The following is a 26,418-nucleotide window of genomic DNA, read 5'->3' as shown; positions in this document are numbered from 1 at the left end:
CGAAAAAACAAAGAAATTTGTAACCTTCATAGGTCATGGTTTGTGTCGGCCCGTAAATAAAAGTAAAAATGGAATCACTCTTAAAATCAGACAAGATCTCATAAATAAAGCAAAAAAACCCCTCTTTTCAATCATTTGACTTTAAGGTATCCGAAGACCAAACCAAAGTTAAAGGTTTCATAGAAATCACTGCCGACAAAACGTTCAATGAAATTAAAGCCTCACTTGAAAAAAGGAATAATGTTGTCAACATTCAGTCATCTAAAAAAAAAACCAAGCAATCGCAGTAACTTTCGCAAGCAAAGACCTGCCCCTCAATGTCAATGGCAACCCAGTTAAACCAACATTAAAGAAAGAAGCTAGGTGCCTTAACTGCCAAGAATTCGGTCATTTGAAAGGAATTTATACAAATAACACAAAATGCCCTCATTGTGCTGGTAATCACACACACAGCCAATGTTTAACAAAGAACATGAAGAAATGCGCAAACTGTCAAGGAAAACACAGTGCTGCATATAAAGGGTGCCCAGCTTACCGTAAATACTGTAGAAATACTGTAAAACGTAGCGTGCTCGCCGAATGGGTATAACCCGATGGCGAGGGTAAATAAGCTCACCCCCCCCCCCCAAATGAATACCAAAACAAATGTAAGATAGATGGCATTAAACCGGACATGCCGAAAACACTTCGAGTAACAGAAAACCAGATAAAGTCTATTGCTTCACTTCTCGTAGGCAAAAAAGAAGCTGAAATTGAACAAATTCTCACTGAAAAACTTATGGCAGAATCCAATTTAAATCAACATAAAATCACCCAGACAAACATGGAAAAGAAAAAGCAATCCCTAACGCAAACCACAACTAAAACTAATGTAAAGTCAAACTCTGCACAACCAAGAAAGAGTGGGCAACATATTGAACAGTGTACAAAACAGGTCTCCTCTCAGGCAAGGCCACGAATCACCAGGCATATCCAGAGAACTTTCAGGCCCTTAATGGCGTCGCCGCCTAATTATTGGCAATTGCAGAGGACCGGTACACCATTCCGAAGGCGCCCCCAGTTTCACATGGCGGCCCCTTCGGAATGTGTGCACCTCCTCCCTTTTTGTATGGCCCTCCAAGGGCTGTCAATGGAGGTGCGGCGTCACGCCCCTTCCGACATGTTAATGCTCATGAAAAGAGATAAACACAATCATTAAGATAAAATAAAAAATCATAATGGCGGCGACACTAAATTATACTAACAATATTGAAAGAAACAATGGTCTCGCAGTCTTATCATGGAATGTTCGGGGTATGAAAGCAGACAACTCACATAAAATTAACGAACTACAACATTATCTTAATAATTCAAACAACCAAATAGATTTTATTTGTTTGCAGGAAACGCATTATACAGGACAAAACGTTTAAACTAAGGGGTTATCAACAACCTATTAACAAAATTATGAAGTCTGATAAATGTAGTAAAGGAGGCGGAGTATGCATTTATGTAAGACTGGGTCTCCCCTTTACAGAGAACATAATAACTCACAAATCAGATATAGAAGTCTGCTCTGTCCAGATATACGGTACAAAAAGACCACATCACAAAATATAATGTATATGTTCCTAAAACTTGATTTAATAACATAAATACATATAAACAAATATTTAAAAACTTAGGACACACCACCTTAACTGTAGGAGACTTTAATTTAAAGCACATTTGCTGGAACCCCGCAGGAGACTGCCGGTATGACGGCGAGGCCGATGACTTGCTCACATTCATAAATGAAAATAATATAAATTTCTTAAATGATGGACACATAACGAGAGTATCCGAAAAACAAAACGAAGCAGACAGCGCTATTGACTTATCACTCATCTCATCACATCTTCACTCCTCTAGTGAATTCTATGTAATAAATAAAACTTTTGGTAGTGACCATCTACCATTACTAACGTCAATTAAATATTCAACAAATAAAACACAGTGAATATTACAAAAAAAAATTGGAAAACAGAAAAAGCCTCAACTGAATCATGGAATAAATTTCAACAACTTTGTCATACCGAACAAAACTATGATATAACTGAAAATGATATGCAACAGAACTTCAATCATTTTTATGAGAAACTAACGAAATTTCTCGATAAAACCATACCGAAATCCAAATCTAAAAATAAAAAAGTAAAAAAAAAATAGTGCCATGGTGGAACAGTACGTGTGACAATGTTATAAGATTAAGAGACAAAAGTAGGAAAATTTATAAAAAAAAGACCCAACTTCTATTAAACATGAAAACTGGCAATTGGCCAGACTAAATGCAAAAGAAATAATACAAAATGCAAAAAAGCAAGGATGGCAAAATTTCTGCTCAAAAATAACTCACAAAACAAACTCTAAAGAACTTTGGGAATTTGTAAGAAAAGTAAAAGGAACTCCATTACCCGATGAACCACCATTTAAAATAGGCGACAAGGTAATACATAACCAAAAAGATATGGCAGACATCTTAGTGGAACATTACGAAAAAATCAGTAGCGACAAAGAATGTACTCAACACTTCATTGATATAAAAAATAGGACGTATAATATTATAAATGAGGTAATAAAAGCAGAGGGAAGATATTAAGTATAACGCAGATTGTAGTATGATTCAACTCAACAGGGCACTTGCTAATTGTAAAAGTGGCGCACCTGGGGAAGATGGGATACATTATGATACTCTTAAAAAACTACCAACACCGGCAAAACAAACACTTCTATGCCTCTTTAACCAATCCTGGAAATCAGGTTCAACACCAGAGTCAGGGAGTGAGGCCGTAACCATCCCTATCCTGAAACCAAATAAACCTAAATATGAACCCGCATCATACCGGCCAATCTCACTTACATTAACTTTTACTAAATTAATGCAAAAAATGATTAAACCTAGGTTATGTAACTTTCTTGAAACAAACAAACTGATATCAAAATTTCAATCAAGTTGCAGAGCCAATCATTCGTGTGAAGACAATCTAGTCAGACTAGAACATGACTGTAAAAGAGCACAACTTGGCAACAAATACCTAGTAGCAGTATTTTTGGACCTAAGCTCAGCATTTTATAAACTATGGGGCCAAGGAGCTCTAACATACCTACATAAAATAGGAATAAGAGGAAAAATGCATTCATCAAATCCAGGAAAATAAAAGTCTTACTAAAAGGGGAGTACTCAGAAGCCATAGAAACAGTTAATTGCTGTCCACAGGGCAGTGTCTTATCACCAATCATTTTCTCACTTTTTATGAATACATTGAGAGACACAATTGAAAAAAAGCAACTCAGAAATCCAAAACCCTGCCTACCAAAGTGAACTATCTCAGTTTGTAGATGATGGGGCGATATGGACAGTTTCTAAAAAAAACCAGTTACAAATATCCAACATACTCTTAATAACATTGAGATATGGATTTAAAATAAACGCCAGTACAACGCAGGTACTCTTAGTACACAAACAGAGAGTAAAACCTCCAGAATGCGCTCCAAGCTTCCCACAGCTAAAACTATGTAATCAAACATTAACTTATAAAGAAAAGGCTACATTCTTAGGACTAACATTCGATAAATACCTAAAATGGGACTTCCACATAAACTCACTCATTGCCCGGTGTGAAAAGGACCTTAACATCCTTAGAACTATCAAAGGAAATGGGGGACAGACAAAAAGTGTCTTTATACAATCTATCAATCACTTATCAAGTCAAAACTAGACTATGGAAGTATAGTTTATAACTCTGCTACAGATGACAAATTAAAAAAACCTACAAATCATACAAAATAAAGCTTTAATTTTAGTAACAGGCGCTTATCGAAGTATAAGTACAATAGCACTGCAAGCAGAATGTGGTGAACTCCCTCTGAACTACCAAAGAGAATTTTTTTTCACGGATGGAAGCAAATACCCTACTCTCCATCTGGCCGGGGCCGGGGTAGTAGGCTTTTCTCAAGATTCAAGATAACAAAAAAAATCGACTTTAGGCTATCTATCTTCTCTTGTGAACTTGCGGCAATAGACTTAGCACTTAAAATGCTCCTCCAGCAAGTAGAATCAAACAATATACACACCACTGTAACAATATTATCAGACTCATTAAGTGCCCTCATGTCAATGAAAGCATGCTTTTCCAGGTCACGGCCAGAAATTTTGCAGCAAATACTTAATAATGCTACAGTGCTTCATAATCTAGGTGTATCAAAAACATATGTCTGGATTCCTAGTCACATAAGCATCTTAGAAAATGAAATTGCTGATAAAATTGCAAAGCAAGCATCAAGGCAAGGTTCACGAACAAACATCAAATTAAGCGTCCCTGAGGCATACAGCTGGATAAAGAAACTAACAAAAAACAAATTTGTAAGAGACTTTGCCAGTTATTGATAGGTATCACCTGCTTTTTCCCGCATCTGATATTACAGAGAAGGTAAGAGGGGCAGTACTGCATACTTGTCGGAAATCAAATTCCTAAACAAGATTTAATACCACATAAAATATGATATGTTAGGACCAGGGTTCTGAGCAAGTTCATAACACTAATAAATCAACAAATTCACACAAAATATAACAATTTCAAATGATCCATGCCCAGTACAGACACGCGAAATGTCAAATTTGCAGCTATAATCAAGTAATACACTTAAAATAAACCAGCACGACCATTGTATACGCCGAGAACCACTTGCTTTGGGCCCTTATCAAAAGGGTGGCAATACAATGACTGCTTTAAATATAAATATATTTCTGAGTAGGTTCATAGCACTAATCAAACTAAATTAAAAAGAGCAAAAAAATGCACGATCATTGTATACGCCGAGAACCACTATCTGGACCCTTATCAAAGGGTGGTAATACAATGACTGCCTTATCTGAGAGATTTATAACACAAATCAAACTAAAATAAAAACAATAAAATAAAAAAAAAACAGAAATAAACTAAAGAAAAAACAGGCACGATTAATGAATTCATCGTAAACATAAAATAACGAGCACGATCATTGTTTACGCCGAGAACCACTATCTGGACCTTTTACAAAAGGGTGGTAATACAACGACTGCTCTCTGAATGCAAATAAATTAAAAAAAAAAAACTCACAATATAAAATATTCAAAAAACATAAATAAACTAAAATAAAAAAGAAGGTAAAAAGGGACGATCAAAGAATTCAAAGTTAACCTAAAATAACGAGCACAATCATTGTATACGCTGAGAACCACTATCTGGACCCTTTGCAAAAGGGTGGTAGTAATACGATGATTGCTCTCTGAATATAAATAAATAAAAACTTTAGTTTATATGTATATGTGTATTTTACTGTTTGAAAATATACGAAAAGAACTCCATGGACTTCTGCATGATATCAAGAACGATATAATGATCGACTTTCCAACATTACCGAGCCCGGAAAACAAACACTCCATCTCCGGAGTTATGAGATGAAGGCGTATAATATGGATTTCCTTGTAATAGTAATTATTTTAAAGATGTATAATCTACGTTGTGGTGACAAAACATTTCTTTTCTTTTCTCCTTTCGTTTTCACATGAAAGGATGAGGTATTACAGAGTATGATGTAACACATAGATCTTACTAGAGACTTTTAAATGCAAGTCACCACAACAGAACAACGCCAAATGAAACCAAATTAGTTTGCGCCCGGAATAGTAAAAAAAGAAACTAGTATCGGAAAAATATCAAAATTATAAAGGCTCATGGACCGTATCGATTGTTCTAAATAAAACTCGTACACAATCGTAGTACCAGTAGAAGTCCAGGATGATACATGTTATATGCTATGCAAGGTGATGGTGTTGTTTTAATAACGCTTCTGGTCCAGATACATTTAATATATGAAAGTATGCATACGGAAATAGAGCATTACTGGACCAGAGGCTACATATGTATATAGATGTCTTGATAAAACCATGCATGTTTAAATTTACACAACTAGTTAGTAGTAATAACAAAACAACTATTGTAAATTCATGTAAATTTTTGGTACAGGCTTATAATAGAAGAAACCTATTAATCAATGATATTGTTTAAGTCGTAACCGTACAATCACTGTCGTGACCACTAATCATCTGCATTTCCATAATGTATCTAAATAACTAGATAAACTGAATCTTATATCTATTATTATCAATATTGTTATACGTAAACATTCTCCATATTTCTTGAGCTATCTTGAATTGTTATTGATATTGGCTACCTTGTAACGATGATCACACGCATGAATATTTTGTTTAATTGTATATATTTGTTTGACGAGATGCTTTGTTACATAAGTCGAAATAAACTTCTGTTCTGTTCTGTTCTGATAATCCGGTATGAATGATCACTGTTAAAAAAATTGTTCGGCCGAAGTAGTCAAGAGAGAAAACCAATATCGGTATAAACTGTAAAGAGATATTTTGAGTTAACAATTCTACCGATTTAAACTGTTACATCCATAGCCCTATTAGAAGTCCATGATGATATAACATGCTATGCTTGGTGATGGTGTTGTAATATAACGCTTCTGGTCCAAGTTCATTGATAGGAAAAACAGTTTTTGATCCTAGCCCTAATTCATTCATTCACTTAAAGATATTTAAATTTTGAAAATACATTTTGTTACGACCCATTGATAAAAAAGAGAATGCACTGGGCCAGGAGCTACATACCTGGGTATAGAAAGTATTTTTTATCCCGCACATAGATATTAAAAAGGGAAAAAATCGGGCGCGGGTCGATTTAAAAAAACAACAAAAAAACAACAACAACAAACTTTATATTATTATTATTTTATTTATTTGTTTAAAAAAATAAACCATAGTAACCCTCTCTGTATATGTACATGAACACTTAAAAACATGTAGGGAAAACAAGTAATGTCAACGCACTTTCTGGTCTTGAAGAAGTTTCAATAATTAAATAGTGAGGCAATAGTCGGGCATCGACAACAAAGTGGTCAATTCATATATATATATATATATTAGAAATATAAATACATATAGTGGGCGAAAAGTCCTGTTCTCACAACACTTTCTTGTCAATGAACTGATCGCTAGTCTTGCCCATCCTCGAAAAAATACCATTCTTACAAGTAAATGTTTTTAAGATACAACGCAATATCTAAATTACAACTGTAGTTAAGACTAGAGAAATGAAACCATATCCAATATTCAGAGCTGTGGGGCCACTCTAGATGTCATTCATCGCAGGTTTCGCGGCATTTTGGGTACAAAATTACTCCTTTGGCGAATATGCCATCAACCGATGGGTGTAAAACTCCCCCTTTGGATTCAAAATTCTGTTCAAGTCACACTTGGGGATATGACGGGGTCAAGCCATAATGCAGCCATTATAGGGCGCGGGCAGACCTTTATTAACTCAACAATAACAACACCTTTACCCATTCCAAGCGGCGTATGCAGCAGGAATGACACCAAGTATGTAGCTAAATAAATGTTGATGAACTGTTTATTACCTTACCGTACTAACGTTTATTTGTTTTTATGTATTTCAGATAGACGAGTTGGTCAACTGATGGTAAACAAATACCGCTTTCGTGTCAAACAAACAAGTTAGGCCAAATAAAAAAATAGGTACGTTTCAGGTTACTCGACCGACCCTATTTTTTCCTGCCGACCCTAACCTATTTTTCCCTGAAAAAAATGTGATTTGGGTACGAAAAGCATTTGTTACGAAATGTATACGAAAAGTTGACAATATTAGAGCTGATTTCTGATTGTATTTACCGTAATTCACCTAAGAGTTCGGACACCTTAAAAATAATTATTTTTTGCTGTCCGAATTCATTGAAAATAACCATTTTTACATTTTATCTCCCTGTATGTTAAACCTGCCTTTTTTCTTCATGTCTGCATTTTACCACTTATTGATTTATCCGTAGTTAGGCAAAAAAATTTTTTGTTTGGTTAGGGTTACATCCTTTTCAAAAATAGGTAGAGTAGGTAGGCTTTTTTTAAATTTTTATTAGGCTTTATATAAGAAAATCATTTTCATAATTGGAGAATGGTGTTAAAGTTATCTTCTGTATAAGCATTTAAGGTTTAAACGACATATTAAAAAGCAATCAAGAAAATTTAGTTTTTCATTTTTTTTTTCAAACTGACTATAAAACACCTTCTATCGGCTTCAGATCAAACAGTCACACTGTGTGACGTCACATAACTCACAGTTATACCCAAGATGATCTCGTGGAGAGCATGGATATTGTTATGCAGGATTAATGTGTCTGGGTGGTGTTTTCGATTGTAACTTAAGTATTGCATTTCTAACTTTAATGTTACCTGTATCATTGAATGTGTTTTTTTTATTGTTCTATTAATGTTTCGATGAGTATTACTGTATGATTATTGCTTCATAAAGTCTATATTAAAAGTGTGGTACAAGTTTCAAAGTTTATTGGCGGGTTGTTTTGCAAACATGTCATATCTGTGTTTTCTTAATCCATTGATTGCCCTTGTTGGCGCCGCACTGAAGTGCGCGCCTATTATGGAATGGGAATTTATTTGAGTTAGTGGTAGGAGCGGTTTTTAAATTGGTTCACAGTTGGGTTTTACTGTTATTTTATAATGATTAAAAATGCAAATTGGTGGCGATTGCATGAATGTTAAAAATGCTTTTTTATGGTTGAATAGATAGTCTTCAATTTATCTTCAAAACATTATTTCGGAAGAACGACAAATAAGTTTAATAACTGTTCCCGATTCGTTTACGTTTTCCGATTGGTTACCTGAAATATCATGTGCCGGAAATGTAAAATGTGTGGACCGGTAATTATGTGAATGGGAATAATTATGTTTTATGTTGTTTTGTTAGGTTTACTGCATTGATTAACCATGCGGTAATCTTTTTTCTTTAATCTAATCGATATTGGAATTAAATGTTCACCAAACTTTATTTGTTAATGTGTTGAAGGTGACATTAATAAAATTTTATTAGGATTGTCCCCGAGTTGTAACACATACCGGATGTTGCTATTTTTAGAACCAGAAGGTATTCCCCCGCTATTCATAGGTCAATAATGGAATTTCTACATCGTAGCAGTTGGAAACTCGGGTGATGATATTATCATGAATATACGTTTGAAATAAGTAAACACTCAAAGTGCACACTGACAGTTGATTACGATACACCTAACAATTTGAGTCATTACAGTAAAACATGGATTATATGTGAATTATACGCGTAAGAGAAGATTTTCTGTCGAAAAAACGAATGTCAACAATCGACATGGAACTGGGATATTCGTATCAAAGGGCTATGTATGTAAGTATCTTTGAGTAGTTTTGTACGTTGATGTGTTCAAAAATGTTTGCTTTTTAATGTATCTTTGGAATTCTTAAATCATTTTTATTTGCTAAATGTTAAGACAGCACTATAATTATATATTATTATAAATATACATGTTACATCTACTTATGCACCAGTCAATTGTAACCACGCCCCCCCAGGTCGGGAGTATACCGGGGATAGTGGGGGGAAAGGACCGTGTTTTTACCTTTGAGGTGTCCCCACAGTGCCGGGTGAATGCGGTGGTGAGGCGTGGTTACTTTGACTTCCGGTCCAGCCAACCCCAGGTAAAATCCTCGTCCTGAGAGGACGAACTGATGGTCAAATCCCTGCCATATGCCCCCGCACCCCAGGGAGCCTAGGTAAGGCATATCCTGCTATATTTTGCTCGATGACAAAACCACCGCATTCACCCGGCACTGCAGGACCACCTGAAAGATAAAAGCACAGCCCGTTTCCCTGGCTATCCCCGGCATAACCCCGGACCTGGGGGGCCATGGTCACAATTGACTGGTGCATTATGTACATGTTTCCTATTTTTAAATGTACTTATGCACATTATTTATGTATATGATATGAGTATGTAATCTTTTATTTTATTGTTTTATCTTAAAATAATATTAGACTTAAAATTTTGTTTAAAAATGATGTGTTTTGGTATGTGACCTATTTTTAACATACCATAATACATGAACATATCCATTATTTGTTTACAAACTGCATATTTTCAAAATAAACCTGTAAGAAAAGACATACATGGTTTCGGGCTGGAAGCCACGACAGCTTTGACACTAGCGACATTCATTTGCTTGGTGTAGGTCTCGTTAAAACCCCGTACTGTTGTGAATCATTATCAACCATATGCACAACTACACATTTGTGCTTACCAATTTACTCTTGGCTAAAACGGATATTAGTGCAGAATGCATAATTGGTACATGTGCATTTGTCTTTCACAGTTGTAGTTTCTGCCGGTTGATAATCAGAAGTTTAATTTCTTTCAGGTAGAAAAATGACTGAATATTACTAAGTCAACAAATTGGGGTTATGAAGAATTCCAGCCTGCATTAAATACTATTTTAGATCATTGAGACAGATTTGACATCCATGTCATCCACAAGGCAGTTATTAACTCACTGTATTCAATAATCAAGTGGTGGTGGTGGTGGTGGTGGTGGTGATGACAATGATGATGATGATGATGATGATGATGATGATGATGATGATGATGATGATGATGATGATAATGATGATGATGATGATGATGATGATGATGATGATGATGATGATGATGATGATGATGATGATGATGATGATGAATTTTATTGATAAATTTAGTAATTCTCTTTATATATTATCTACATGTATGTATCAGCTTGTTTTTTTTTTAAAATAATGTCGAGAACTATTAAACTGTTTATATTTTATTTTGTATATGTATGGCAGTATTATTATTTATACTAATAAGTTAGAAAGGCTTTTAAAGCACATTTTTTTTCCTTTAAAGCACTAAACATTCTAGATTGGTAAAGAACCTGAAGGGGCATAACAACCAAATCAGCATTGACTCAGCATTGAGTATTTATCATCTATGCACACACTACAAGTACAAACGCATGGGAACAGACCAAACTTCAAATGTTGAAGATTGAAGACTTATTGTGAAAAATTCTAAATGTAAGAATACCATTGACAAAATAAAACAAATAGACATCGATTACCTACAGCGACTGTTTACATGTTATAATATTAAAAAGACAAATTAGTTAAGAACTTTCACTCTGACATTTTTGGAGGGGCATTACCGCCTACATGTACATAGTGTTCTTGTTTCTTTACATATTTTAATTTGAAAGTACATTCATTGTTTTTAAATCTGAATTCTGAGTTAGTATCATATGTAAAATTCATTTATTTGAATGATTACATTTTATGAATAAGTCCAATAAAGCTTTATCAATTTTTACAAGAAAAGGGTTGATTTTTAAGCATTTTATTAGCTATAAAAATGTATGGTTACATGAGATTATGTATATTTTCTTCAAAATTGAACGGTAAACTATCATAAATTGTCTTTTAAATTGTTCATTAGACATCATAGAAAATATTTAAAATGATTTCAGCAGGTCGTCTTATTATTAATTATTTTTTATGAATTTATAAAACTGCTTTATATTTTCAAACATCGAAATACTGCTCTGTTCAGAAGACTCACAAGATCAATCAAAATGATTTTTTTTTTGCATGTGTATCAATAATGCTGTTCGGTTGAACTTATGTTTTCTGTTAACTGAAAATTATTTCACCAGAAACTGTTGTGTTTATTTCATAAGCTCTGATAATGTGAAACAAAAATCAATTATAGACAAAATATTTACTTTTCGCTTTTTGTAGCCCTTGGAGTTTGGGGTTGGGTGTAATGAAACTTAAATAACTTAAATTCACGGTAAAATATCTTCAAAAATTGGATAAAAGTCCCATAGTGTACCTTGATAATAACTATGTTGTTGGTGAAAGCTTTTATTAAAGTGTGTATAACTTAAATACCTTAATTCAGTTTAAATAATTATGGCCTTTAATATTTTTTGTTTTCAAATAGATTTCCTGTTATATTGAGCTTTGTCAATTTTGTTGTTGTTTTGTATTATGTACTATTACTACTTCTATTTCCTAACTTAAATTTTTTGTCTCATTTGTCAAATTGAATTGGTACATATTTCATATAAAGTGAAAAAACACACACTATTTTTAAAGATGCACTCTTACTCCCAAACAATACTTATCACAATTAATATTATTGTTTTGATTTTTCAAAATGGGTTGTTAGATGTCAACAACAATGTTTCTAATGAAGGATCTTGAGTTCAATTTGCTAATAAAAATGAACATAAAAAACATGGTATTTCTGCCTTGTGATACTATAGAAGATCAAGTAGATCTTTTAGCAATCACCAATCATTTAATATTTGTCATGCTTTCTGCTATTATAAACAGAGTCACAAGCTTGTTATAAATCAGTAAACAATATTTCAGTATATGCATTATTTAGTAAGTAGTTATTGTTTTATCAGTTAATTTGATGTGTGTTATAAATACAATTATATGCAGGGCTTCCATTAAAGCAAGTATATTACTCCTTAGAAATGGGTTAAAACTTTCAAAATTGATTTCTAGGAAGTACAAAAACTTTTATTGGAGATATTCATAAATGGGTGTTATTCTTTGTTGTCTTCTGAGTTTCTTATACATTTAAGGATTTTTATAATGCTTTTCTGGTATATATTAATTTAATGCAAATGAAAACACACTTTAAAGTAGACACATTTGATACTAATTATATAAATGATTATTGTTTACATGTACTCTGATTTGTTATGAAGATATTCATAAAGGGGTGTTCTTCATGTTATTATACATTTTGGACTTGATTTAGTATTGCTTTTCTGGTATATATTCATTTAATACACAACGAAATTATTTTAAGTGTTCAGTATCACTTTCACACATTGTTTACTATTATTTTGTGCATATTTGGCCTTTTTATGCTTATATGTGCATTGCTGTATTTCAAAACCTTTGCGAAAAATAGAAACAGTTATTTCTTTCATGCATAGTGTGATACATATTCATTTTGTATGCATTATTTTTATCATATTTTAAAAAATTGCCATTGTCCTATAAGACACATGCTAGTTTTGTGTTAATATCACTATGAAGTAAAAACATCCATTTTCAACTCTTCTTTACCATGTAAATGGAGAAGTTGACATAATAAGTCCATTGACCAGTTTTTATGCAATTTGTCCAATTTCATACATTTTAGTATTATTAAACAGCTAAAAACAAGGCATGTTATGTTATAAATGCATTTCATCTAGTAAACAATGTTCTCTTTTTATAGAACAGTTCAATAATTATGTTCTATTTATGTTTGTAACTTTCATACGAAATGATAATGTTTATTAAAGTACTACAAAAATGGTTATTTCATGTCACTTTTTCATGATGAATTCCCCATATAATCAAGAAACTTATTCTTCCCTTCAAGTTGTCATTCCAGCATGGTGACTTTGCCCCCTCCCTCTAAATGATTAGAACTGCAGTGTACAAGAACAATAACTTTATTTCAGCGAATTGCAAGAGTTATTCCCTTTGTTCCTTTTCCTGTCCGTAGCATAACAAGAAAACTACTTTTTGGAATTTCATTAAACATCATTCAATGGTAAAGCACAACAAGAGGAAGTGCAGTGCACAATGACTATAACTGTATTTCAGCTAATTACAGAATTATTGCCCTTTGCCTCTTTTTCTTGACCAGAGTGGTGTACCATAACTTAGCTGAAATCCAACCATCATTGTCAAAGTATTTACTAGACAAATAAAGAATATTTCCTTTGAAGCATGGAACATGTTTAAAAACTACTGGTAAACCTGAAAATGGATTTCTTTTATTTTTGTTACTTTCTGAGTCAACAGTTACTGAAATCAATATATCAAAAAAATAAAATAAATAAATAAAATATTTCGACCTACCTACCCTATTTTTTTTGGCAGCGTTACCTGAAACGCACCTATTTTTTATTTGGCCTAAGGTTAAAGATCAAGAATCTTTGTCTGTGAGACTTAGTAACTGTAAAAGTCACAATCGATGTCCTTTGGGTGTCCGAAAATTAGGTAGTCACTACGCAAAATAAATTATTTTTGAAATTGATAATGGGTGCCCGAATTTTTAGAGTGTCCAAACTCTAAGGTGAATTACGGGTAGTTTGTGCTTGTGTGTCAGGTATATTTCAATTCTTGAACTTTATTTTCTTGTCATATACAAATGTGCCGATACTGACTTACGATTTGATATGTCAGACTTAAGTGTGCAATTTTGGCAATAAAACCTGCATGTTATTTGTTCTTTAAACCTGAACCCCCAGGTCATCTTGACCGCATTGAGGTTTCCTTGGCTGATGGCTTATATGGTAAATTTGCTGTCCCACTCTCCATGTAATTATGTAACAGGCAGGTTAGCATACTACAGCGGGTGATTGAAAGCAAAAGGGTGCATAAAGAAAAGGAAAACCGTTCCTGGAAAGTCTTTAATAATAGCAGAGTGGTGTACCATAACTTAGTTGAAATCCAACCATCATTGTCAAAGTATTTAACTAGACAAATGAAGAATGTTTCCTTTGAAGCATGGAACATGTTTAAAAACTGCTGATAAACCTGAAAATTGATGACTTTTATTATTGGTACAGTCTGAGTCAACAGTTACTGAAATCGATATATACAAAAATATAAATAATAAAAAATATATTCCGACCTACCTACTCTACTTTTTTTGGCAGCGTTACCGGAAACGCACCTATTTTTTATTTGGCCTTATCAGGAAATAAAATATGATTCGCCCGTGTTGTTTTTTATCTTCATTTGATAAGGTTGTCGAATATATTTTGGATTTATATTGACCGAATTATATATAATTGATACGTGATTGATCATTGAAGTAATGATATTGACATTGATAAGTATGATTCATCAAGACTATATACAATGTATTAAATTGATACATTTTGAAAGTGTTTCTATACCAGATGGACGCATATCAAACCTTGTGAATTATCTATCTTATGCCAACGCCACCTATTTTCAAACGTTCTGCATAAAAAAACGATTACCACTCGTATGTAATCACGATCTGGGGAATATTCTGACGGATTGCAGCCTTGAGGGTTCGATTCCCGGCCTGGGCGCATGTGAGTTTGGTAAGTGGTCATCAAGCCAGACAAGTGGGTTTTCTCCGGGCACTCCGGTATCCCCCATAACACAAGACCACACTCTCGTGCAACATCGTGCCAACGCGAGTGACTAAGTATAAGTTATCATAGCTTCCTTCACAATCGTTGTAAACATATAATGTTAAAACTAATGTCACTACAAATATATTGTAGTTGGAACGGTTGGAACAATGACATGTATACATAAATTCTATAATATTAAAGATTGATTATGGCTGTAGAAAAACAACAACATTTAAATGCATATTCAAAGAGAGGTGGTCATTACAAACGTAATCTTAAAAAGTAAGTTTTATTTGAATTCCGCATTCTCACAACTGCTTAATTTCGAAATAGGGATGCCGACCCATAAAGGCGTTGACACACAACATGTACCAGAAAATGATAAACAAAATGAACCCTTGAACAGAACATGTTCGAATATGTTGACATCACTCATAACCGCGGTGTGTAAATTGAGGGGAATGTATTGTTTGTCTTATCTTTGTTCCTTGTTGGTTTTCTGTTTTGCAATGTTTCGTTTGTATTCTTTTTTTTACTTTTCTATTGCTTGTCTCTTCGATACTTCAGTTTTGTAGTTTCTTTTGAATCGTACATGCTTGGCCATTGTCCCCATCATTTTCTTTGTTTTCTAATATGCTTGTGTCATTTACAGTTTCTTTGTATTATTATATACATGGGTAATGGTCCATGTACTTTCAATTGTACTCTTAAATGTTTGCGTCATTGTACTCCATAGAATTTTGACATTAACTGAACTTTAATGTTATTTTGTAATCCGGAAGCCAACGCCAACCACTACTTATTATCGGCATATCAAACAAAAGCCATGGGTTCATGTTATACATCATTTGTCAGAACAATTGAAACCACTTCATACTAATTGCATAGAACAATGTCTAGCACAAATATTGAAAACAACTGATCGGAAATGAGTTAAAAGGTAAGTCAATATGTATCTATACTATTCAGAACAAAAGGGTATATAAAGTAACTTACACAGTCAGTAAGGTCGAGATCATTACACTGGCGGCATGTTCGGAGGCGGCATGTTCGGAATCTGTTTGCTTCTTGGTAGTGGCTATCTTGTTTCAGCAAATAATGGGATCGTGACGTCATCACAGTGTTACTATGACGTTAAAATGGTGTCGCCATTCTCAGAAACATTCAACATCACAAGCAGCAGCCGAAGACCATCCGTACTTTCATGTTCGTCATGGTGTTGTCTGTCGAACGCAGACTCCTTCGTCTACTTCAAGGGAAATGCGTCCTGTGAATGCAATGAGGGTAATTCAGCTGGATTCGCAATAGACTCGTCTAAGTCATCTGGCGTCATATATGGACAAGTGACTCCGAGAAACGAGGTATGATTTTTAAATACAGTCGAAACTTTTTTTATTTTGAACTTAAATATAAAAATCTGCGATATAATTTTTGTCAGCAGTTTTATCTAACTGGTTTCCATGGATTTTCGCAGAAAATGGCTCTTCCTGACGTACAACTCCATTCACTTATTTCATTGACCTCATGACCTTGACACACACACCTTAAGACTTATGACTGACCACTATATTTGTGGTGGATACTAGTTTTTTCTAACAAAAACGGACAACATTTTGAGAAATACAAATACTGTATTTGAATAAGCATCTGGACAGTCAACTGAACAACTATACTACCGTCTGTGTCAAAATGAAAAGATGCGTATATATTTATATATAATTGCCACATTGGGAAGTGGCTACTATATTTTCGGAAAGTGTACTGGTACATAATTGTTATAGATTTTTTCCAATTGGCTTGATGCATTAGTTCCATTTTGTTTTCAGATTTCTGAGGAAGGCGGAACAACGAGACAAGACTGCTTGGAGTTCTATGAAGACGGCTTCCAGACAAACGGAGTTTACCGGATAACTCCACCAGGCGGGGCGGCGGTGGACGTCTGGTGTGATATGGTGGACGGCGGATGGACGGTGATCTTAAAGCGACTGGACGGATCAGAGGACTTCTATCGAGATTGGGACGATTACGCTTCCGGGTTTGGATACCGCACAGGTACAAAATAAACTCGATTTTTTTTCAGGTAAACTAGGCAAACTGTTTATATGATATAAACACCTATTTTTATTCACGATCCGGTCGGGAATATACTCCGTACTCTCACTGTCATAAGGATTTGGATAGATGGAATAATGTCAAATGGGTTATGCTTGTTGACCAAACATATGTGCATGTTCATGATGAGATCTAGTATAATCAGTTGTCTTTCGTCAAAACGCAATTTACAAAAAAACTCTCCTTTTCTATTTAAACTTTCTGAAACCTGGTGAGTTGTGAGCAGCTATCAATGTCAAAGTCAAGGCGAGGTGGAATCATGTACAATCTAAAACAAAATCAAAGTAAAATGTCGAACACTCTTTGTTTACACTCACATAATCTACCATATCTTTATGAAACATGATCGGTATATTTCTGTCTGGTAAGAAGTCAACTTCGATTTGTCGTTCTCAAATAAATATTAAAAATCTTAAGTCATATACTAGCCACCTTTGACAATGAGCCACGTCAAAACAAGGTCATTGTTGTTTTCTTACACAAGGTATTGGAAATCCAAGGCGGCCAAAACTCTGACCTACTAGTATTCAATGTTTAAGATGCCGTAGTCCCCATACATGTTATATATTTGAAGGGCGAATCCAGTTTGCACAACCATAGTCCTCACCTGTGTAACATATCCGTATTCGTCATACATGCAATACCTCCGTAGGCCGAATCCGTGTTACACATCCGTAGTCCTCCCCCGTGTTACACATCCGTAGTCCTCATCCGGGTAACGCATCCGTCGTCCGAATGCATGTTACGCATTCGTTGTACTCAACCGTATATCACATCCGTAGTCCTCACCTGTGGCCTACAACCGTAGTCCTCTACCGTGTAACGCATTCTTAGTCCTCAACCGTGTTACGCATTCGTAGTCCTCAACCGTGTTACGCATCCGTAGTCCACAACCGTGTTACACAATCGTAGTCCGCAACCGTGTTACACAATCGTAGTCCGCAATCGTGTTACGCATCCGTAGTCCTTTCCCTTGTTCAGAATTCGTAGTACTCAAGAGTGTCACGCATTCGTAGTCCTTACCCGTGTTATGCATCCGTAGTACTCAACCCTCTCACGCATCCGTAATTCTCAACCTTGTTATGCATCCGTAGACCTTACCCTTGTTACGCATTCGTAGAACTCACCAGTATCACGCATCCGTAGTCCCCAAACAGTTTCACGCATCCGTAGTCCTTACCCTTGTCACGCATCCGTAGTCCTTACCCTTGTTACGCATCCGTAGTCCTTACCCTTGTTACGCATCCGTAGTCCTTACCCTTGTTACGCATCCGTAGTCCTTACCCTTGTTACGCATCCGTAGTCCTTACCCTTGTTACGCATCCGTAGTCCTTACCCTTGTTACGCATATGTAGTCCTTACCCGTGTTACGCATCCGTAGAACTTACCCATGTTACGCAGCCGTAGTACGTACCCGTGTTACGCATATGTAGTACTTACACGTGTTACGCATCCATAGTCCTTACCCTTGTTATGCATCCGCAGTCCTTACCCTTGTTACGCATCCGCAGTCCTTACCCGTGTTACGCATCTGTAGTACTTACCCGTGTTACGCATACGAAGTCCTTACGCATGTTACACATCCGTAGTCCTTACGCATGTTACGCATCCGTAGTCCTTACCCTTGTTACGCACCCATAGTACTTACGTGTTACGCATCCGTAGTACTTACCCGTGTTACGCATCTGTAGTCCTTACCCTTGTTACGCACCCATAGTACTTACGTGTTACGCATCCGTAGTCCTTACCCTTGTTGCGCATCTGTAGTCCTTACCCTTGTTGCGCATCTGCAGTCCTTACCCTTGTTGCGCATCTGTAGTCTTTACCCTTGTTGCGCATCTGTAGTCCTTACCCTTGTTGCGCATCTGCAGTCCTTACCCGTGTTACTCATCCGTAGTCCTTAACCGTGTTACGCTTCCGTAGTACTTACCCTTGTTACGCATCAGTAGTACTTACCCTTGTTAGGCATCCGTAGTTCTTACCCGTGTCATGCATCCATAGTCCCGTATTACGCATTCGTAGTACCTGTTTCAGAGACCTCATGCATGTTACGCATTTGTAGTGCTCGCCCATGTTGCAAATTCTGAGGCCTCATGCATGTAACACACACACAAAAAAAATATTTTTAACAATCCCTAAAAAGAATCTTTAGACTAGTTTTTTTTATGGCAAATGTGAGATTTGGCGCCCGAAAATCCGGTTTTAAACCACAGTGCGTTCTTGTTTAGGTTCGTTTTTACCATGCCAACGTGTTTAACCCATCATTTAGCTATGCTAATATTTTGAATCTTTAATGTTGGTTGTTGATCCCGTAAGTTTTGCCGATATTAAATTTGTTTCTGTTGTTTTATTGTAAAATAAAGTCTTTCCAATGTTTTTTTTATGTTTTTCAAGCCAAACCCTGTCCGTTCTTGGGACGCCTTAAATCATTACGGAATTTGTCATAATACGTGCTATTGTAAATGCTAGTCGAATTACAGGTAATGTTTTGATAAAACGTAGGCCATTTTTAAGTACATGTTCGAAAAACAACAATAGCAAAGGCCATAATATATATGTGCGCGCTGGAAAGGGTGTGAACTGGTTTTAAAAGTACTGCCTTTATCTAGGTGCAGGTTTATATACTATGCTTATCATTATCACACCTAGTTCTCTTGGAAGTTGTTTAATATTATACATATACCTGAGTTCAAACAAAGCTTCAATGAACATTTATACGCTTAAAGCTGTACTCTCATAGATCAACTGTTTTTACATTTTTTTGTCTTGGAAAGAGCAAAAATTTGCGTAAATACCTGCAAACCGGTGATAAAAGATTGCTGACAAAAGATCAGATCGCAGATCTTCATATTTCCGTTCGAAAATTAATGTTTTGTGGTTACTAACGTTTAAAGAAAATACATAAAACATCAATTTTTGAACTTCAATATCAAAATCTGAGATCTATTTTTTGTCAGCAGTGTTATATAACTGGTTTCCATGCATTTTCGCAAAACATGGCTCGTTCCAAGACAAAAAAATAAAAAAGTTGTCAAAACATTCAATCTGTGAGAGTGCAGCTATAAATTAAAATACATGATCCCTTTTTCCAGGCGAGTATTGGCTTGGAAAGCATCCACCTCCTTACTGTTCAGGATTCCTCGCTTAAAGTCTACGCCGAAACCTTCGGCGACGTTACTCCAGCCTCCATGCACGCGGTGTACGACTCAGTGGAAATCCAAGACGTTTCCAACCTGTACCGACTAAAACTCAGCGGCTTCACCGGCGATTGCGGGGACTCTATGGCGATGCATAATAACATGCCCTTTTCTACGCTGGACCAAGACAATGACCCATTTGCAACAAATTGCGCAGTTGCGTACACTGGAGCATGGTGGTATAACACTTGTCATACAGCACATCCTACGGGTCGGTACTTAAATGGGAGTTATTCAAATAACTTGTTTGGGCAAGGGATCAACTGGTCCGACTGTTGGGGTTATGTCTATTCTGTTAAGAATTTTACTCTAAAGATAAAAAGAAACTAGGAATGGATAAACCACAAAACCGAAAAACAACCACATCGTGGGTTGTTAAATTGAATGCAAACATTAGCCATCGTCACGCACTATTTGAATATTCAGAAATGACCACTTGTGTGTTGCATATACTGTTAAACAAATGTTATTGCTGATAAATATATGTTTGTAATTATTTGGCTAAAATATTATTGACCTGATCTCGCTCAATACAGCGCATGAAATATGAAATAAACCATCTTCATCCTCTTCCTCAATACAGCAAAATATGTTTGGATAAAAATATTGAAGAAAAAACAAGTTATTAAGACGAATAAAACGAATCCGTCCTTTAGTTTTTAGAGAAAAAATGGCATGCGCCAAGGCCGAGAATCGAACGCAGTTTTCCGAGATAGATAAACATTTATTTTCCTCCAATAAATCAAGAGCAAAGAACATCACACTTTAAATACAAAGTACGATACATTGATACTTATATACACATATATACACACACACACAAGCAGTGACACACAGAACATAGTTCAGATGCAAAATTTTAGGCGAAGGCCCGACCGAAAGCGAAATTCTAGAATTGGCATCACACTTAAGTTATAAATGAATCATTTGACATTTTTTCATTAATATAATTATGAAAAACATCACAAAAAGAAATGTTATCCACTAATTAGTGCAAACCTAGCCCGAAAAACGACGTACCTATGTATGCAAACTGTAGTTGCGATAATACGCAACATAATGGCTTTCTAATTTCGTCTTAACACTATTTAACTTGAACATGGTGCAAATATTTTTTGCATGATATACATCACTTGGTAAATTTGCTGCAAGTGTTAACAATTGTACCCATTGATTGGCCGGGCTTTCCATCCGCAATCCAATAAATGTTCTAGTGTTATATTTTGACATTATATAGTCCCATATTTTAATCAGTGTGTTAAATAGACAAGATAGGAAATGTACACTGTGTAATTTAAACGATATTGAAGATGAATTTCATTTTGTATTAGTTTGTCCACTATATAATGATATAAGGCAGAATTATATTCCTAGATATTATGTCAGACATCTTAGTAGGGTAAATTTATATCTTTACTCAATTCTGACAATAAGTCTATGTTAGTAATATTAGCTTTTTGTTGTACCAAAGCTTTTAAAATAAGAGACTTGAATGTATAAATCACCCCTAAAGACCTCCTCACATTCACTACTGCTAACTTAGTATTCTTAAGTGTTTTTTTGTTGTTGTTCTTTTTCTCACGGTATTGTATATCATGATTGTATATAGTTCATTTTGTTCTTTCATGCATGCAATATTAATTTAATATGTGTATTTATTTTTGTGGTTATAACGATGAGCTATGTAAGCTTAAGTTGAATAAACATTCTGTTTTGTTCTGTTCTGTTAAATATGGTTGAGCAAAAACACAGTCTATGCACAATAAGTCTTTCAGTCTATGAATCGCATTTACAACAACGCTGTATAAACTTGTTGGCCAGTAAGGTGCACATCAAGCACAACAGCATGCGACATAAGGGAGATAATTGTTGTTGCCTTCTGGAAACTTCCCACAGGGTTGACTGGTTTTCTCCCTTAGAACACTTTGGACAAAAGGCCGGCAATAGGTTTGACTTAGTTTCTGAAATTGACATTCAAATGCTTGGGCTTTAATGTACCCATCCAAAATCGCCTTCCACGTTCGCGTTGGTGGAAATGTCCCAGTCTGTAATATCCAGCAGCCCATATTTTGACAATAGCCTATAAATTGTCCAAATAATTGCAGCTTCCTTACACCAATAAAATTTTCAATGGGAGTAATCCCTATTGCACAAAGTGGCTGCTGCTTCGAGGTAGAGACTGCATATACTTCACATAAAACCTGTGCGCTCTTTCCAAATTAAGTAGCAATATTTTTTAACAAGAAGTTATATAATTTTGTCGCGAATATTTCGTTTTCTAACATTATAAATTTTGAATTTGAAAATTGTCATGCCCAATCTAGATAACTTATTTCAATGATCTAAATTTGTAAACTCTATGAACAATATTTTATAGTTCTCACAAACATATTTCTTACAATTTGTATTTTGAACTGCTGGCTAAAAATATTGAAAAGAGATTGATGAAAAAATCCTTTGTTTTACAGTATGTACAACACACACTTATTCTAAGTCCATCATGGTGGTCACCAATGTGGTTATTCTTGTAATCAATATCAACACCATCGCAGTATTCTGGAAGATACAATAAATGTAAGAATGAAATACTTCATAGTAAATATGATCTAAATAAAAGAAAATAAGAAGTGCCTACACCTTTGAGCACTTGCCGTCTATCGATATAGGGGTATCTTGTCAGAAGAATATGTTCTTGCAAGGACAAACGCTGACCAAGATGTCCAAGGTGCATGGAACGCTCCTGACCCTGATAAAATATAAACATAGAAATGTGATGACACACTCTTTAATCAACGACCTATATATCTATATACAACCATGTGTAATATACAACCATGTGTAATATACAACCATGTGTAATATACAACCATTTGTAATATACAACCATGTGTAATATACAACCATGTGTAATATGCAACCATGTGTAATATGCAACCATGTGTAATATACAACCATGTGTAATATGCAACCATGTGTAATATGCAATCATGTGTAATATACAACCATGTGTAATATACAACCATGTGTAATATACAACCATGTGTAATATACAACCATGTGTAATATACAACCATGTGTAATATACAACCATGTGTAATATACAACCATGTGTAATATACAACCATGTGTAATATACAACCATGTGTAATATGCAACCATGTGTAATATACAACCATGTGTAATATACAACCATGTGTAATATACAACCATGTGTAATATGCAACTTTCATTCACATATAAATGAGTGTTTTCGACTGAAGACAGCCACATTGACTATATATGTAAATAAAAAAACTTGTTTCTCCTTTTTTTCAGTCAGCACTTAACTAACCCTAATGCAATACGTTAAGTAATTGACAATTTTCGTGGAGCTTGTCCAAGACGAATTTGAAATACAATCTCAGTTGGCTCAAAGTCTGTTAAAAATAAAACAATTCAATATACCAAATTACACCATTCAGTGCCGTAGCCAGACTTAAAACAAACACCGAGGCAGAACGGTCTAGTAGTGTCCGGGGGCATGCCCCCCCCCCCCCCCCCGGACTTTTTTTTAGCAAGAAGCGATTTCCTGCATTCTGGAGTATCTTTGGTCGATGGTATTTGTACATTGAGGCAAATGAAGTAAGTCGAAAAGAGTTATTTTTAGAGCTATAGAAATTCTTATATGCCCCAAAAACATCGAGGCAGCTGCCTCAGTGTAGCTACGGCACTGCCATTGTTTGTGAAGAGCAAATGAAACTTTTAGGTGTTGGGGTAGTTAGTTAATTAAATTTTAATGCCCATGGTTCTAGAATGTGCAAAAAAGCTGTTAAGTAATTGAATATTTTTCAAAGACTAAGCAAATGTTTGACAACCAATACAAAGCTTATTATCTTTAAATCTTTTATCAGATCCAATTTCAACTACCGTCCTGTCGTTTTGGCACTTTTGTAACGAAACCAACACATGGAAATTGGAAAAGATTTAATGCAAAGCTTTAAAAACTGCTTTTAATGATAACACCTCAACTTCTTCAAAATCTTCTTCATGGAGTTCAATTGCTAACATTACATTTTGGCAGGGTAAGATAATTGCTATTGAAACTTACAAATGTCTGTATGGTATTTCACCAGAATATGTTTAAAACCTTGTAACTTTTGAGACATGTAATTTTAATCTAAGATACGAAAACTGTGTAGATGTTCCATCAGTAAAGACAGCTAAATATGGGAAAACTATTTCCGCTTTGAGGCCAGTCAGATTTGGAACAGCCTCCCAAAGGAAATAAGGTGCTCCCAAAACAACCCGGATTTAGAAGGCTGATCCGCACCTGGACAGATCCCACTTGTAAAAGTTCAATGTGCAAATAATACCTTTTGGGTTTAAAAAATAGAAGAAATTGAGAATAATAAGTTCATTCACTAAATATATGTTATCCTTTGTCTTAACGGAAAATGAGTTTTGTTTTCGGTGGGATGGCTTACACCCACTGGACAAGATATGTCATTCAAATACCAGAAAAAAATCAGCGGACTTTCTGAATAAAATAACAACTTAAATTAATAACATGGGCTAATATGAATTTATGATGGTTTTAAATGCATATAACATCTGTCGAACACAAAAACTACTTGTGTTTTTCTTTCGGCAAGATTTTGTTGAGGTGTTACGACTTTACCTTTTCAATTAACATCCTTTTTCAATGATAGGTGTAATATCAAAATAACATGATAAATATAACACCACCTCTAAGCAATACTTTCCAAAGATCTTTCTTATCAAGTTAGATTATTTATTATATTTTCACCAACTACACATCGATGTACAAAGCTGTTATTCCCTTGTATATTTTACTACTTACAATTTTAATATTTTAATGTATATGACTACCCTTAAGTTATACTTTTGAACGAGCTAATTATTTAACAGTGGTATAACAAGTAGTGGGTCCGTGCGCGTGTGGACTGGCCGCACAGCCGAGAAAACTTGTTGATGTTATCACTGTTTTCGATGCTCTTATCCAATTTTACTATTTGAATTTTGTATGCAAGACTATGATAACGAATGGTTTTCATAAATTCTTGTTCTAATATGTGTTCATTTTAACATATATGCTTTTATTTCCAGGTTACAAGCTAATTGTTATTTTTTATATGTTATGTATGTCTATTATTCATGTCAAAAATAGCTCCTTAAGCTAATGTTTCTTGTAAGCACACACCCGACTTTAAATAAAGATTCTTGTATCTTGTATGCGTTGACGCGTTTTTGCCTGGCTCACATGTAATTGACAAAAAAAGTACTGCCAAATTCACAGGAATGACTGTCCGGGGTGCAAACAAAACATGTTCTTGCATAACTGAAACTTAAAAATCGATGCTGCATAATTGATCCAACTGCTTTGCAAGATGAATCTTTATTGAGAAGTATTTTACATCCAATATGTTACAATCGCCTACTTGATCATTCCTCATTATTATATGTTATATAATCGCCTACGTGAACATACCTCATTATTATACCAACAGATGTTTTTGAAACCGTGGGAGATCAAGAATTGTATAATAGATACATGACATACATGTAATATGCGCTGCAGGGTCCAACAATTTAAGTTTCATCACAAACATATGATCGCACGCACGTACACACGGAAATCACACACACACACACACACACACGCACACACGCACGCACGAACGTACGCACGCAGGTACACATGAAAATCACATCACGCGCGCGCGCGCGCGCACGCGCGCGCACGCACGCACGCACGCACGCACGCACGCACGCACGCACGCACGCACGCACACACACACACAGACACACACACACACACGCGCGCACACACACACGCGCACACACATAAGTACACACGCACGTTCACACGAAAAACGCATCCCTCGCAAGATATATATGGTGACGCGTTTTGCGCGTGGCTCACATGTAATTGACAAACAAAATTACTGCCAAATTTACAGGAAGGACTGTCCGGTGTGCAAACAAATCATGTGA

At 35.2% G+C, this 26,418-nt stretch overlaps 1 protein-coding gene across 1 annotated transcript; it reads left to right on the top strand.

The window, feature by feature from the left end:
* Positions 1-16,146: 16,146 nt before the first annotated feature.
* Positions 16,147-26,418, top strand: LOC128215153 (angiopoietin-related protein 1-like). Its single transcript, XM_052921870.1, has 5 exons — positions 16,147-16,476; positions 16,942-17,167; positions 19,697-19,707; positions 20,320-20,603; positions 26,385-26,418. The coding sequence occupies exons 1-5, from the start codon at positions 16,147-16,149 to the stop codon at positions 26,416-26,418; spliced, it is 885 nt and encodes a 294-aa protein (XP_052777830.1).

The sequence above is a fragment of the Mya arenaria genome, chromosome 13 (genome assembly GCF_026914265.1).
Source record: "Mya arenaria isolate MELC-2E11 chromosome 13, ASM2691426v1".
NCBI classification, from domain to species: domain Eukaryota; kingdom Metazoa; phylum Mollusca; class Bivalvia; order Myida; family Myidae; genus Mya; species Mya arenaria.
The sequence above is the reverse complement of the archived record's forward strand: the minus strand, read 5'-3'. Positions and strand labels throughout refer to the sequence as shown.

Coding starts and splice junctions, on each gene's coding strand:
- LOC128215153 (XM_052921870.1), top strand. CDS start 16,147: ATGTTCGGAGGCGGCATGTTCGGAATCTGTTTGCTTCTTGGTAGTGGC. Junction 16,477..16,941: donor AAGTGACTCCGAGAAACGAG/GTATGATTTTTA, acceptor TTTTGTTTTCAG/ATTTCTGAGGAAGGCGGAAC. Junction 20,604..26,384: donor GCGTACACTGGAGCATGGTG/GTATAACACTTG, acceptor CCAAATTTACAG/GAAGGACTGTCCGGTGTGCA.